The 14,477-nt window shown below is 34.3% G+C and overlaps 1 protein-coding gene across 1 annotated transcript; it reads left to right on the plus strand.

Annotated features, from left to right (window-relative positions):
* The first annotated feature begins 270 nt into the window (after positions 1-270).
* LOC141704561 (F-box protein At5g07610-like) lies at positions 271-1,143 on the plus strand. Its single transcript, XM_074507788.1, has one exon. It carries the CDS (start codon positions 271-273, stop codon positions 1,141-1,143), a length of 873 nt encoding a protein of 290 aa, XP_074363889.1.
* Positions 1,144-14,477: the final 13,334 nt, after the last annotated feature.

Below are 14,477 nucleotides of genomic sequence, written 5' to 3' on the forward strand. Positions count from 1 at the left end.
GATAAAACTCCACCTCTCCACTTATTCAAACGACTCCTACAAACTCTCCTCTCAGAGAATGACTTATTCATGTGGACCTTATGTGGCATAACAGCTAGTTTAGATTAAAAATAAAACCAACACAACCCTGCTGACTTAATGGAAGATACAGTTTATTCCATATCTCGCTCTAATTCTGAAGGTAAGATCCCTCTTTGTTTAGATCCTGCTGTACTAACTGAAAGTATTCCAATTAACTAGTGGAGGGATTTGCTCTCTAGAGAAACTGTCATGAGGATGATACAGTCTTGTAATGGGTTGAATCTATTTAGATTCAACTCCTTAGAAAGGGATAGGATAGCGTATTATGTTCGAAATTTAGTTACCAATGAAATCAAATCAGTACCTTCACCCAAATTAGATTCTAGATTTTATGAATGGATTGTTACTTTTGTTTTGGCTTTTGACCCTCTGGTATCACCCCATTACAAAGTTATCTGTGCTACAGCGTCGATAGCGAGAGTAGTTACATCTAAATTCATGATATTTAGTTCAGAAACTGGTAGATGGAAAGATACTAATGTTACTATGGATGGACATGAGCTGCAATACCGAAAGGGACTGTATTGCCAGGGTGCTATTTATTGGATTGTGAGAAACACGCAATCTTGTTATCGTTTCGATATTGAAGCTAAGAATTTGACCAAAATCTCTTTTCCTCCAAAGGCTTCTGGTTCAGGCTTCAGGCATTTTGTTGAATCTAATGGGCACTTGTACATTGTTTGTGTCGTAGATTGGGCACAAAAAAATTTAAATGTGTATGAGTTGGATGAGGTTACTATGAAGTGGGTTATAAAGCACCGGGTACATATTAATCATCTCATTTCTTCATTACCACGTGATTTTGGGAATGGGAGAAATCTGCAGAAACGTCACTCCATCCAATCAATATTAAGCGTTCTGAGAGGAGAAGGGGAAGAAGACACAGCTCTTCTTGTAAATATCTCTGGCAAAGTTGTTCTGTATAATCTCCAAAGTAAGAAAGTTGAGGTGCTCCTTTCTGAGCTCAGATGGAACAGTATTAACGGTGGGGCAATTCTTTATCTTGGTGAACCTCCATTTATTCCTGCATATCCTTTCGTTGCAACCTTACATCCAATGTAAGCACAAGCCCCTCATTAATAACAAATTTTCTAATTATTTTCTATTTAATTTACTATAGCTTATGTTGGGAAAGCATATGGGAACCGACATGTTTAAGCCAAATGTTTCTCTGTGCGAGTAAGGAATTTGTTGTTCTGAGAGGGGGCTTATACATCTTGAAGGAGACTCCTAGTAGTTCTTCTCTGCTGTGCGAATATGGAATTATTTGTTGTTCTTCATTTAAATTTTCTTCCCTCTTACAACTTTGGTTGTGTCAGCTGCAATCAAGCATAATATAGTAGATTGTGCCCTAGAGATATATACTAAATGATGACTACCATAACTATAAGTGACTAACTTATTGTGATCCTATAAATGAAAACGTGTTTTGTTAAATTTGTTCCATCCTCAGTGGAATATGCAGTTAGGTAGGTGTATTTAATATTAATACTAACTATTTTGCTTTTAATGGTAAGCTAGGAATGCTTATTTCTAAAAATAAAAAAAATCCTGCCTTGTTAAATGTGTAGTAAAATATGTTGCACAAATTTATGTGCTTTCTCAAACAAATCAGAGTTTCTTGTTTTCAAATTCATGTATATTTTTTTCTGAAAAATGAAAATAATATTATTGACTACAAAATATTTTTCTGCGTTTCACAGGGAATAATTTGGGGAATAAGTTGACATCAGCACTCTAGACTTTGTTTCTACTATGTTTAATTTTTAAGGAATGTAAGCAATGAAATGTAACAGGGAATATTGTATGATCTACATTTTAATTTACATAATAGAACTACTTGCTGAAAATTTGAGAAGACACCGTATCTAGCCGGTTTTAGATTTTCTACATTTTATGTATTATTTCCGTGTGTGTACCTAGACACATTATATAATTTTTTAATGTAATTTATATCTTAATATACTTAGTACCCAGTGAGATTATTATTTATTAATGTTCATTACAACAAATCGGGACATCTATGATAGTCCTTTTTATTGAAACAGTCAAATTGAACCAATTACGATGAAAATTTTCCGTTGCTTTTGCTTTTGCTCAAGTAGTAAGTTCAAATTTTCATCACAAATTGCATTTCGTCATAAGTAAAAGCACTGAGATCCACTTTAGCAATTTAATAACAAATAAACTTACGAGTGAAACAATCATCGTATGTTGTTAAGTTCAGACACAAAAACGTCGTATTTTACTATATGGGATCCTGTTGGTTGTCAAATTTAATATAAAATAAAATTAAAAATATAGAAAATTACTACATTATGACGGAATATGTTATGAACAACCATCGTAAATAACCCACAATTATGAATAACCCAAAAATATTAAAATCAGCGATATGCTTTTTTCCAGGTGTCTAGCCATTTTTGGCTCCTGAATCAATTCATTAATCTGTCTAATCACACATAATCTACATACAACTGTAGCGCAAACCAACACAAATTTCATGTCATAAATACTTACGATGATTTCATGTTTTTTGTAGTAAGATGGCGTGCCCAAATTGTAGCTCTTGTTGTAAACATCTCTGGCAAAGTTGTTCTTTATAATCTCCAAGTAAGAAAGTTGAGGCGCATATTGGTGAACCTCCATTTATTCCTGCATATCCTTTCGTTGCAACCTTACATCCAATGTAAGCATAAGCCCCTCATTAATAACAAATTTTCTAATTATTTTCTATTTATTTTATATTGCTTATGTTGGGAAAGCATATGGGAACTGACATGTTTATGTTATGTATCTGCTATTACCTTTACCTGTGTTGATGTTTACGCCAAATGTTTCTCTGTGCGGGTAAGGAATTTGTTGTCCATTTCACAGCCACACTTAACCTCAAAATGTTCTGTTTTTCATAAATATGTAGTACTAGAGTGAGAGGGGATCATACATCTTGAAGGAGACTACTAGTAGTTCTTCTCTGCTGTGCCAATATGGAATTAGGTGTTGTTCTTATTCATTCAAATTTTCTTCCCTCTTACAACTTTAGTTGTGTCAGCTGCAATCTAGCATAATATAGTAGATTGTGCCCCGGAGATATATACTAAATGAAACAAATCATAGTTTCTTGTTTTCTAATTCATGTATATTTTTTTCTGAAAAATGAAAGTTATATTGACTATAAAATGTTTTTATGCATTTCACATGGAATAATTTGGGCGATTAAGTTGACATCAACGCTCTCGACTTTGTTTCCACTAAGTTTTTAAAGAATGTAAGCAATGGATGTAATAGGGATATTGTATGATCTGCATTTTAATTTACATAATAGAGCAACTTGCTGAAAATTTGAGAAGACACCGTGTCTAGACGGTTTTAAATTTTTTACATTTTATGTATTATTTCCGTGTGGGTACCTAGACACAAATTAGTTTTTTAATTTAATTTTTATCTTGATCTACTTAGTACTCCCGTGAGATTATCATATATTAATGTTCATTACAAAAAATCAGGGCATAAATGATGGTCTTTTTTTTTATTAAAATTGTCGAATTGAACCAATTACGATGAAAAATTTCCGTCACTTTTGCTTTTGTTCGAATAGTAAGTTCAAATTTTTATCACAAATTTGCATTTCGTCGCAAGTAAATGCACCACGATCCACTTTTCTTTCTTTTTTTTTTCTTATGTACGTGCATGCATTATTGCTTCTTATACTCACACTTTGGGAAATACTTCGTGGCTGCCAAATTTGATGTTAACCCAAGAGAGTTTGAATTCTGACACTCACCCCCAAACCCGACTTCGAATTCTGAGCTTCTCATTCATTTTCTGAAACACACATGGCTTCAACGGCTTCGTAAATATATTAATTTAATTTTCTTTCATCTAGCAATGCGCCAACTCCTCAAATTTCTCATTCACCTATTCTCGAATAAAATGATATTTTATATTGATATGCTTGCTTCAAGTAAAATGATATTTTATGTTGAGGTTGTTACTTCGACGGTGTGACACTGAATTTTTTATGAGTGATAAATATAATATAACATAAATTGAATTAGAGATAACTAAATCTTATCAATCTTAGCATGATATTAACTGGTGGGCTTCACTGTTAAATGATCTACACTAAAAAAAGGATAAAATCGACCGACTAAATTGGATGGTTTTAAGAAAAAACGGTCGGTTTTAAATCTAATTTCTTCGACTAGATGTACAAACAAGTGTTCCATCGAATCAAACCAACTTTGAGAAAAAATCATTTTCAACAAACACAAAGCTTTGATAACCGATATTTCCATTATTTTCAGATCAGTTTTGTAACCACGGATGAGCATAAATCTTGAAAAAAGTTAGAAATTGCCGTGATTGAATTCACAATAAGCGCCGATAAAAGTTCACGAATTGCAAGAGGCAATAATTTTTGAAGAAAAATATGCGATCTAAATCCATAAAATGTACACTCCTCAACATTGCAACACCGTGATATATTTGATGAATAACTATACTGAAGTTTTAGCGAACTAATCCATTCAAATAAAAGTTTACGTTGTTTTCTAGTAATGGAATAAGGTGCTTTATGTGGCTTTCCATTTTCATCGATCCACAAATAAGGTAACACCCCAAAATACTTGGAATCTGCTCTTGCTTTTTTATGATCTTTTGATATTTTCTTATTACCCCATTCGTGGGATACATCACGAATTAATTAATGTCATGATTTTTAATATCTCCCTACTCTTTTATATGGTGTCAAGTTGTGACATGTTCCCTACAGCTACGGTTAGGGGGTAATTATTTATCTATTTTAATAATGTTATTTTTGCCTATGGACCGAAAGAATGTTGTTCCACTATATCATACATTTTGAGTGTAAAATATATGTAGCATTATCAAGACTATGGAAGGGATCCCACAAATATATGTAGCGTGTATCTGCTACTTATTGGATCTAAAATCACAAATATATGTAGTATTATCTAGAATATGGAAGGAATCCAACCAATATATCTAACTTATCTCGGCTACAGATCGGATCTAAAATCCCCAAGAAACATGGATACATATACTCCGCCTATGGCTAAAATCAAGGGAAGTGACATGGTTCAACTATGGTTTCTAACACAAGCACCAGCTTAGGCTTCTGCTGCAAGAGAAGATAAAGTGGACTAATTCTGTTCTTGGTAGTCACAAGCTCATATTCCTACTGGTGGTCGTGCTTTCGTATGCATCTGCTTCTTAAAGTCATAATTTGCATTGCTCTAATAATTTCACCAATCTCGTTGGAACCTAAATATTGCACTTAGTTTAAAGGGCAGGAGAGTATAATTAATGTTACTAGTATTATACATAATTTTAAATTTTATAATTTTGATAAAATCATCACCGCCCTATAACCTATTAATCTTATGATGACACCTTACAAATATGACCTAAAGTTCCCCGACTATGTCCTAAAATTTGCATCAAATATCACCGGTAGTATTAGAACATCATTAACATTCACACACTCATAATCTCAGGGTCCATAAAGAATGATAAAGTTTATGTCCAATTAATGTTTGTAATATATCATAATCCTCCTAGATTTCTGCAACTGTAAAATTTTACTAATTCTGTATCCTACAGATTTCGAATTGTACAGTTTATTTTAGAATTTAATGTTTTATGAAAATTCTCTTTAGTTTATCATATTATGCATTTAAGAACTCTACTGCCTATTTTCTCCATTCCACATTAAAATCGCTCTCTAGTTCTTCTCTTTTTCTCGCACTCTTCTTTATTTTTCTGAATTATGTATCCATTTATTTTATGCACATGTTTCCGTTCTGTTATGTTTTACATTTATTTGTCTAGTCATTACAGCTGTAGTTATTTGTTCAACTGTCTAGTACATTTTATCATACTTTATTCAATGAATTATCTATTTGCATCTAATATTGGGGTCTTCCTAATTATCCCTCATTATACTAAAGAAAAGTGTCTCTTTATCAAACAAAACATCCATTCTGAGCGATCTTTTACATCAAACCATTGTATGTACTCTCATTGTTAGATTTTCCAAATTCTAGAGAGTCTATCATAAATAATAACAGCTTGTGTATACATGAACACCCATCCTGAAAATATAGTGGGCTACTTATCTTCATGCATCATGCATGGTCAGTAGATAAGGTTGCATGTTGACAGGATGTATAAATATGTGTAAATAAAGGTAGGCAGCCATATGAAACAAAATAAGGAGTTAACACAATAGTTAGAAGTTTGATAATATCATCTTGAAAATAAGGAAAGCAGCTGGTCATATGTTGAATCCATGAATTAAGGTGGGCTGAAGGAAATCAAATCCGCAGCTCAACAAAATCAGGCAGGTCTTGTGTATATGTGCATCAGTGCCTGTAATAACTATAGGCTAAGTTAGCAAATATATCTACTATATACTGGTGGCAGAAATATGTGTAAAAGTAGACTACATATATATATTGCAGAAGTAAAAAAAGAAGTGGAAGCGCTCTCTCTCTTTAGTGAAAATAGATAAAACACATGCAGTAATCCTGATGTATCAAAAATAAAAGTTGTAGCTTTGTTCTTATTTGAGTGAATAGTCTGTGTTTTGCAATAAGTCCATACACGTTTCGAACAAGTGGTATCCGAGCTAAGGTTTCGTTCGAGAAAAATGGTGAATATGGTGCAACCCAACATTCCAAAATTGACGTCCATAAATTACGAGAATTGGAGTATCCAAATAAAGGTGTTACTCAGTTTTTACGATAATTGGGAAAGTGTTGGAAATGGGTTTATGACCCCCCCTGATGTAGCCGCTGAAGCAGCACTTCCAAATTCCGAGAAGACGGTGTTAAAAGAGATCCAGAAAAAAGATAAAAAGGCGTTATATACAATTATTCAAGGTGTTGATGAATCAACCTTTTAAAAAAATTTTAAAGCAAAAACGGCAAAAGAAGCGTGTGAGATTTTGCAAAAATCATTCCAAGGAGTTGAAAAAGTTAAAAAGGTGCGGCTCCAGATGCTACGCGGGGAGTTCAAAAATTTAAAGATGAAGAATTCTGAAAATATTGGTGAATTTGTTACGTGCTTGAAAGTCAACAAATGAGATGAAAACAAGTGGTGAAAGTCTCGACGATGTTCGGTCATGGAAAAAATACTCCGTTCACTGACCAGAAAATTTGATTACGTTGTTACTTCTATCGAAGAGTCAAAAGATTTGTCAACAATTTCGATTGACGAGCTCGTAGGTTCCCTTCAAGCCCACGAGCAGTGAATGAACTAATATGATGATGCAAACCATTTGGAAAAGGCGTTGGAAAGTAGGGTATCCATTGGTGACAATTCTGGAAGTAGCAGTTATGTACGTGGCAAAGGTAGCTTTAGAGGTGGCTACAGAGGTGGACAAGGACGTGGAAGGCAGTCCTTCAATAGAGGCCAGAATACTGAAGGTTATCAACTATCTGGCCGTGGTCAAAATTTCAGAGGTCGTGGAAGAGGCGGATTTCAAAGGGGTGATAAATCTAAATTTTAATGTTATAATTGTAATAAATTTGTTCACTTCGGTTATGAGTGTAGAGCACCAAAAGGGGAAGAAATGAGTCATTTTGCTGTAGCAAAAGAAGACAAAGATGTTGGCTCTGCTATATTTCTCACTTACAAAGGAGACGAGGAAGGCAGGAAGAATATTTGGTATCTTGATTCCGGTGCGAGCAATCACATGTCTGGTCACATAGATTTATTTACGGAGATAGATGAGACCATCTGCGGAGTAGTTACTTTTGGTGATTCTTCAAAGATTCTGGTCAAATAGAAACATACAATTACGATTGTGACAAAGAATGGTGAGAAAAAGTATATAAATGACGTTTATTTTATACCTGCATTGAAAAATAATATCATCAGTCTTGGTCAACTTTTGGAGAAAAGATATAATATACAGATGCAAGATAATTCTCTTACCATCAGAAACCAGGTTCGAGAATTGATTGCTAATGTGAAGATGTCACATAATCGCCTGTTCACACTCGATATGCAGATGAAGGTGCATAAGTGCTTAAAGTCGGTCATTAAAAATGACTCATGGCTGTGGCACTTGAGATATGGTCATCTTGGATTTTCTGGCTTAAATTTATTGTCAAAGACAAAGATGGTGGACGGTTTGCCAGAAATCAATGAATGAGAAATTTTGTGTGAAGCATGTGTCAAGGGGAAACAACACAGACAAAGTTTTCCCGTTGGAAAATCATGGAGAGCCTAGAGGCCATTGGAGATAGTTCACACAGATATAGTTGGTCCATTTGATATCCCATCACTTGGAGGTAATAGGTATTACCTAATATTTATTGATGATTTTAGAAGGAAAAGTTGGGTGTATATCATCAAAGAAAAATCAGAGGCTCTTGATAAATTCAAGAAGTTCAAAGCATCGGTGTAAAAACAAAGTGGACATTATTTGAAGGCACTCAGATCAGATAGAGGAGGCGAGTATACTTTAAATTTGTTCAGGAGTTTCTATCGAGCACATGGTGTAAATCATCAATTGACAACGACATATACTCCTCAACAAAATGGCATTGCAGATTGGAAGAACTGCACAATTCTTTACATGGCAAGGAGTATGGTAAAAGCAAAGCACTTACCAAGAACTTTCTGGGTGGAAGTTGTTCTATGTGCAGTTTATTTGTTAAATCGCTGTCCAATAAAAAGTGTCAGAAACAAAACTCCAAATGAAGCATGGAGTGGGAACAAACCATCAGTTGGACATCATAGAATTTTTGGGTGTATTGCTTATGCCCGTGTTCCTGATCAGAAAAGGAAGAAGCTAGATGACAAAGGCGAAAAGTGTATCTTTACCGGATATGACAAAAGGAGCAAGGCGTACAGACTCTATAATCCCCTTACGAAGAATTTAATCATTTCTCGAGATGTTGAGTTCAATGAATCAGATTACTGGAGATGGAGCGAGGAAGAAAGAAAAGTTTCCGGTTTATTCTTTAATGATGATGATAACGACAGTGACGACTCTAACATTGAAGATGATGGAGATGATGATCCAACTCCTCCACAAAGTCCGACCCACCAAACTCCCGTATCAACACCATCAATGGGAGGAAGTAGCAGTTCAGGGGGAGCGCCAAGAAAGATACGAAACTTGGATGATGTTTATGCTGAAATAAGTCTAATTTAAAATTTTGATATTTTGATATTTTGCTTAATGGCTGCATGTGATCCAGTTACATTTGAAGAACCACCTGAAGAAAGTAAATGAAACAAAGCCATGGATAAGGAAATTGGTGCAATAAAAAAAATGATACATGGGAGCTCACAGAACCTCCAGAAGGACACAAAGCAATTGGTGTCAAGTGGGTCTATAAAACCAAAAAGAATCATGATGGAGAAGTGGAGAAATATAAGGCGAGGATGGTAGCTAAAGGCTACAAGCAGAGATATGGCATTGACTATGATGAGGTATTCGCTCCAGTTGCAAGAATTGATACCATACGACTTCTGACAGCAATTGCAGCCCAGAATCAGAGGAAGATATTTCAGATGGATGTCAAGTTAGCAATTCTGAATGGTTATCTTGAAGAAGAAGTCTATATTGAGCAGCCTCCCGGATATGTTCAGAAAGGCCGGGCAAACAAAGTCTACAGACTGAAGAAAGCCTTATATGGTTTGAAGCAAGCTCCGCGAGCATGGGACACGCGAGTTGATGAATATTTTCATAAAAATGGTTTTATGAAGAGTCCATACGAGCATGCTCTCTATATTGTTAAATGGCATTTATGTCCACTTGGAATGCTCTATAAAGGCTTGAATTGATGTTTTGTATTCAAGTTATTTATGTATTTGATGTGTTTTATTACGTTTTTGCATTTCAGGCATAAATAAAAGAATTAGGAGATTTAGCATTATTTTGATGCTAAATTGGTGTTAGGATGGTGTCTTGAATAAAAGTGTGTGGATCGTCAACTCAGGCATGCAAGAAAAGCAAGAGTCAGAATTTTATCCAGAAGGACGGCGCGCCGGCGCTAAAGTAGCACGCGCCCGCGCCCAAAGAGCAGAAACTCAGCGCGCTCGCCCTGTTGAAGCGCGCGGCCGCGCCAGGTCGGGATAAAAGAATCCTGATTCTCTTATGATTCTTATTATTAAGTTCTTAGGGGACTTTGTGCCTAGTGACCTAAGGCTTTCATAGTCTGGGATCGACTAACCTAATACTCGCTACATGAGTATTATTGTATAAGTCTTTTGGGGACCTCACTCATTACACGATCAAATAAGCAGATTTGTGTTGTTTATGTGTTGTGAATAAAAGCATGAATCGATATATAAACTCCGACATAAGAATTGAAGTGTTATCAGTCATTTTGAGTTTAGCTTTTTATTCTATTTATAGCCTTGTGATTGGCTTGATGAGTATTGAGTTATGATTATTGATCTAGTTGCGATAGTATATCTGTAAGCATTTGCACACATGTACGTTTCTGGTTTGTGAGTTGAATTATGGGATTTGATTGATCTTTGTGCGAATAACTGCATTTTTTGAGATGTTGCTTATCGGTTGGTTAAGTTATTCTATGGGGATCGTTGCATTCATATAGTTTGCATTCATGCATTTTTATTTCTTGTTCTTTGAGTCCATTTATTCTTGAGTACAAACATCGGTTCAAGTTTAGGGGTGTGTTAAGTGGCATTTATGTCCACTTAGAATGCTTTATAAAGGATTGAATTGACGTTTTGTACTCAAGTTATTTGTGTATTTGATGTGTTTTGTAGCGTTTTTGCATTTCAGGCATAAATAAAAGAATCAGGAGATTTAGCATTGTTTTGATGCTAAATTGGTGTTAGGATGGTGTCTTGAATAAAATTGTATGGATTGTCAACTCAGGCCAGCAAGAAAAGCAAAAGTCAGAATTTTATCTAGAAGGACGGCGTGCCCGCGCGCTAGCGCGCCCGTGTTGTTGAAGCATACAGCCGCGCCAGGTCGGGATGAAAGAATCCTGATTCTCTTGTGATTCTAATTGTTGGACTTCTACTCTACATGGGCTACTATATAAACATAACTTATGTTGGTTTTTCATAACAAGACGTACCAGAGTTTAAGGAGAAGACGTAAGAAGCCCGTATAGCACAATTCAACCAAGGCGAAGATGATCTAGTTTATTCTTGTAATTCTTTGTTTTAAGTTGTAACTTTGGATGCTAGTTTTCTTATTTGTGAACCTATACTCTTTTGTAACATACTTGGTTTATTATTTATTTAATATAAAGACTACATTTATTATACCATGCTTTCATCGGAACCCACGTTGATGATGAGTCCGATTATGGGCTAATCGTTATTATGGGGTTCTAGCGGATTTACTTATGGATTTATTTAGTTAATTTGTTTTGATACCTTAGTATGTGGTGATTATATGATATCCTAGTATTGGTTGTGCTTATTCGTCTTATGCACATCGCGAAATTATAAGATAGCGTGTTAATCTCTAATGAAGCGATAGTAAAATTTAGGGGATTAGAACTTGCCATGCTAGCATAGGTTCATGAAACTATTATGCATGATTCGTAGGTAATTTTAACCATCTTACTTGCCCTATATAATCATGATAGATAACTTGCACATTCAACCGTTATGTTATCAAATTCTATAGACATATAGGGTCTCAATATAATTGGTGTCTATTCAGCTTCTATCTCTTTTGTGGATGTCTGGTGGTATGGTATTTGTACAACGAAAGTTGGCGTCTATCAGTTTTGTGTTTCTGATTAGTGTTATCACCATTGCATGCTAAGGTTAAGAACAAAAAGACTATTGAATGAAGTAGTAATGAAATTAGAATCCCATGTTTGTGTCATATAGTAATCAATCCTTTTCAATTCTCTTAGTTAATATTCTTTAGTATAATATCTTAGTTAATCGTAGTTATAAACAACCTCAATTTATTGATCATCTTAGCATTGAATAATAACCATAACATTGTTGCATAAGCACATTGATTAAAATTAACCTAAACCAGTCTCTGTGGGAACAAACTAGAAATAATTATATATTACTTGCGATCACTTATACTTACATGAATAGTAGCGCGTGTTTTAATCCTAACAAGTTTTTGGCGCCGCTGCCGGGGACTCGATGTTAATTTTTAGTTTATGTGTTTATCAACAGTGTTCGTTAAAGTTCAGTGACTCAGATATTGTTACTTACTTATTTCCTTATCCTATTTCAGGTACTCTAGCGAGCGTGTATGCATACACGTTCTCGGTCTCGTTAGAGAACATTGGATAAAGTTGTGGAAGAAGTTGTAGTAGCTAAGGAAGTTTTCGAAGAAGTTCTTGTAGAGGAGAAAGTTGAAGAAGAAATCTTAGCTGAGAAAGAAGAAAAAGCTCTTGTTGTAATGGGTGAACCAGGAGCGAATCCAAAGGCTTTGATGGACTATTCTCAACCAAAGATCAATCATATTCAGTCTAGTATTGTCAAACCAGCCATTGCGGCTAACACTTTTGAAATCAAGTCTAACACAATTCAGATGATACAGAATTCAGTTCAGTTTGGGGGTTCTCCTATAAAATTATGACCGAAACAATCATCATATGTTGTTAACTTCCAACACAAAAATGTCGTATTTTAGTATATGTGATCCTGTTGCTTGTCAAATTTAATATAAAAATGAAATTAGAAATATGAAAAATTACTACATTACGACGAAATATGTTATGAACAACCCTTGTAAATAACCCAGAATTTCAACAATGAATAACCCAAAAATATTTAAATTAATGATATGCTTTTTTTTCCAGGCCATTTTTGGCTTCTTAATCAATTCATTAATCTGTCTGATAACATATAATCTACATACAATTGTAGCACAAACCAACACCAATTTCATGTCGTAATTGCTTACGACGATTTCATGTTTTTCGTCGTAAGATGGCGCGCCCAAATTTTTTATCGTAAGTTTTTCGTTGTAAATGCCTGTTTTTGTTGCACTAATTTTTTGTTGCTTCCCGTATTTATAATGTTTGTATTTATTCAATTTTATTGGTTTCATATGATCGTGATCGTTAATGGGGCGATACGCTTACAAATTGTTATGTATGAATTCGACTTGATTTTTAAATAGTAGCAAATGAACACGATTTTTAAGGTATGGTCTATAAGTTGAGCACATCATATTTCCATTTGTCAGTTTGCGAAAAAGTTCAATTATAGACTGCGTATATTTTACTTACTATATACAAGTGCACTTGTTTCTTTTTTTTCCTATGTACGTGCATACATTATTGCTTCTTATATTCACACTTTGGGAAATACTTCGTGGCTGCCAAATTTGATGTTAACCCAAGAGATTTTGAATTCTGACACTCGCCCCCAAACCCGACTTCGAATTCCGAGCTTCTCATTCATTTTCTGAAACACACATGGCTTCAACGACTTCGTAAATATATTAATTTATTTTTCTTTCGTCTAGCAGTGCGCCAACTCCTCAAATTTCTCATTCACCTGTTCTCGAATAAAATGATATTTTATATTGATATGCTTACTTCGAGTAAAATGATATTTTATGTTGAGGTTGTTACTTCGACGGTGTGACACTAAATTTTTTTGCGAGGGATAAATATAATATAACATAAATTGAAATAGAGATAACTAAATCTCAACAACTGAAAAAGTCAAATATTAAAATTTAACTTAAGCACATGAATCCAGAAAAAATGAAATACATGATAAATGCATTTATTTAATAAATGAAATTCAATTTTGAAACCCGAAGAATAGTCACAAAATGAATTTCAAGCATATGTCAAGTATTAGTGATGAATGAAGTATTTCATGATTTCATAATTGTTAAAAGATTAAACTATCAGTATGAGAGCATTTTAGTGATAATCTTTTGAAGCATCAATATTATTGTAGACTTTTAAATTGGAATTTTGGAGAATGTATGATGATTAAGATTTGTATTGGTCGTTTATGAAATATACCAACACACTAAGCGTCGTCACAGTGGATAACGAAAGTTATATTTATAATCCAAAATGGATTACAATGTTCACCACTGTAAATTTCTTTCTTTCGGAGTTCAATGGTATTGAAAAATATCATTCTACTATATTTGAAAACCATTATTAAGATAATGGAAGTACCAAATTCAGATAATGCCTTAGATAATAAAGTTTTTGATTGGATTAAAACCAATTTCACGAAATGCCTTTGGATTTGCTGAGAACCAAAAAGGAGAAAGTAAAGGCTACACTTGCATAAAAGGCCGAAGCTGAAAGAAAAGAAAAGTGGCTCAAGAGAAAAGCAAGAGGTTGTGCACTAGAATAAAATGAAAACTTGTTCATACTAGAGGAAAAATTTAACTATTGTATTTGTTTAGATTGAAATTT

The sequence above is a fragment of the Apium graveolens genome, unplaced genomic scaffold (assembly GCF_009905375.1).
Source record: "Apium graveolens cultivar Ventura unplaced genomic scaffold, ASM990537v1 ctg7982, whole genome shotgun sequence".
NCBI classification, from domain to species: Eukaryota; Viridiplantae; Streptophyta; class Magnoliopsida; order Apiales; family Apiaceae; genus Apium; species Apium graveolens.

Coding starts and splice junctions, on each gene's coding strand:
- LOC141704561 (XM_074507788.1), top strand. CDS start 271: ATGAGGATGATACAGTCTTGTAATGGGTTGAATCTATTTAGATTCAAC.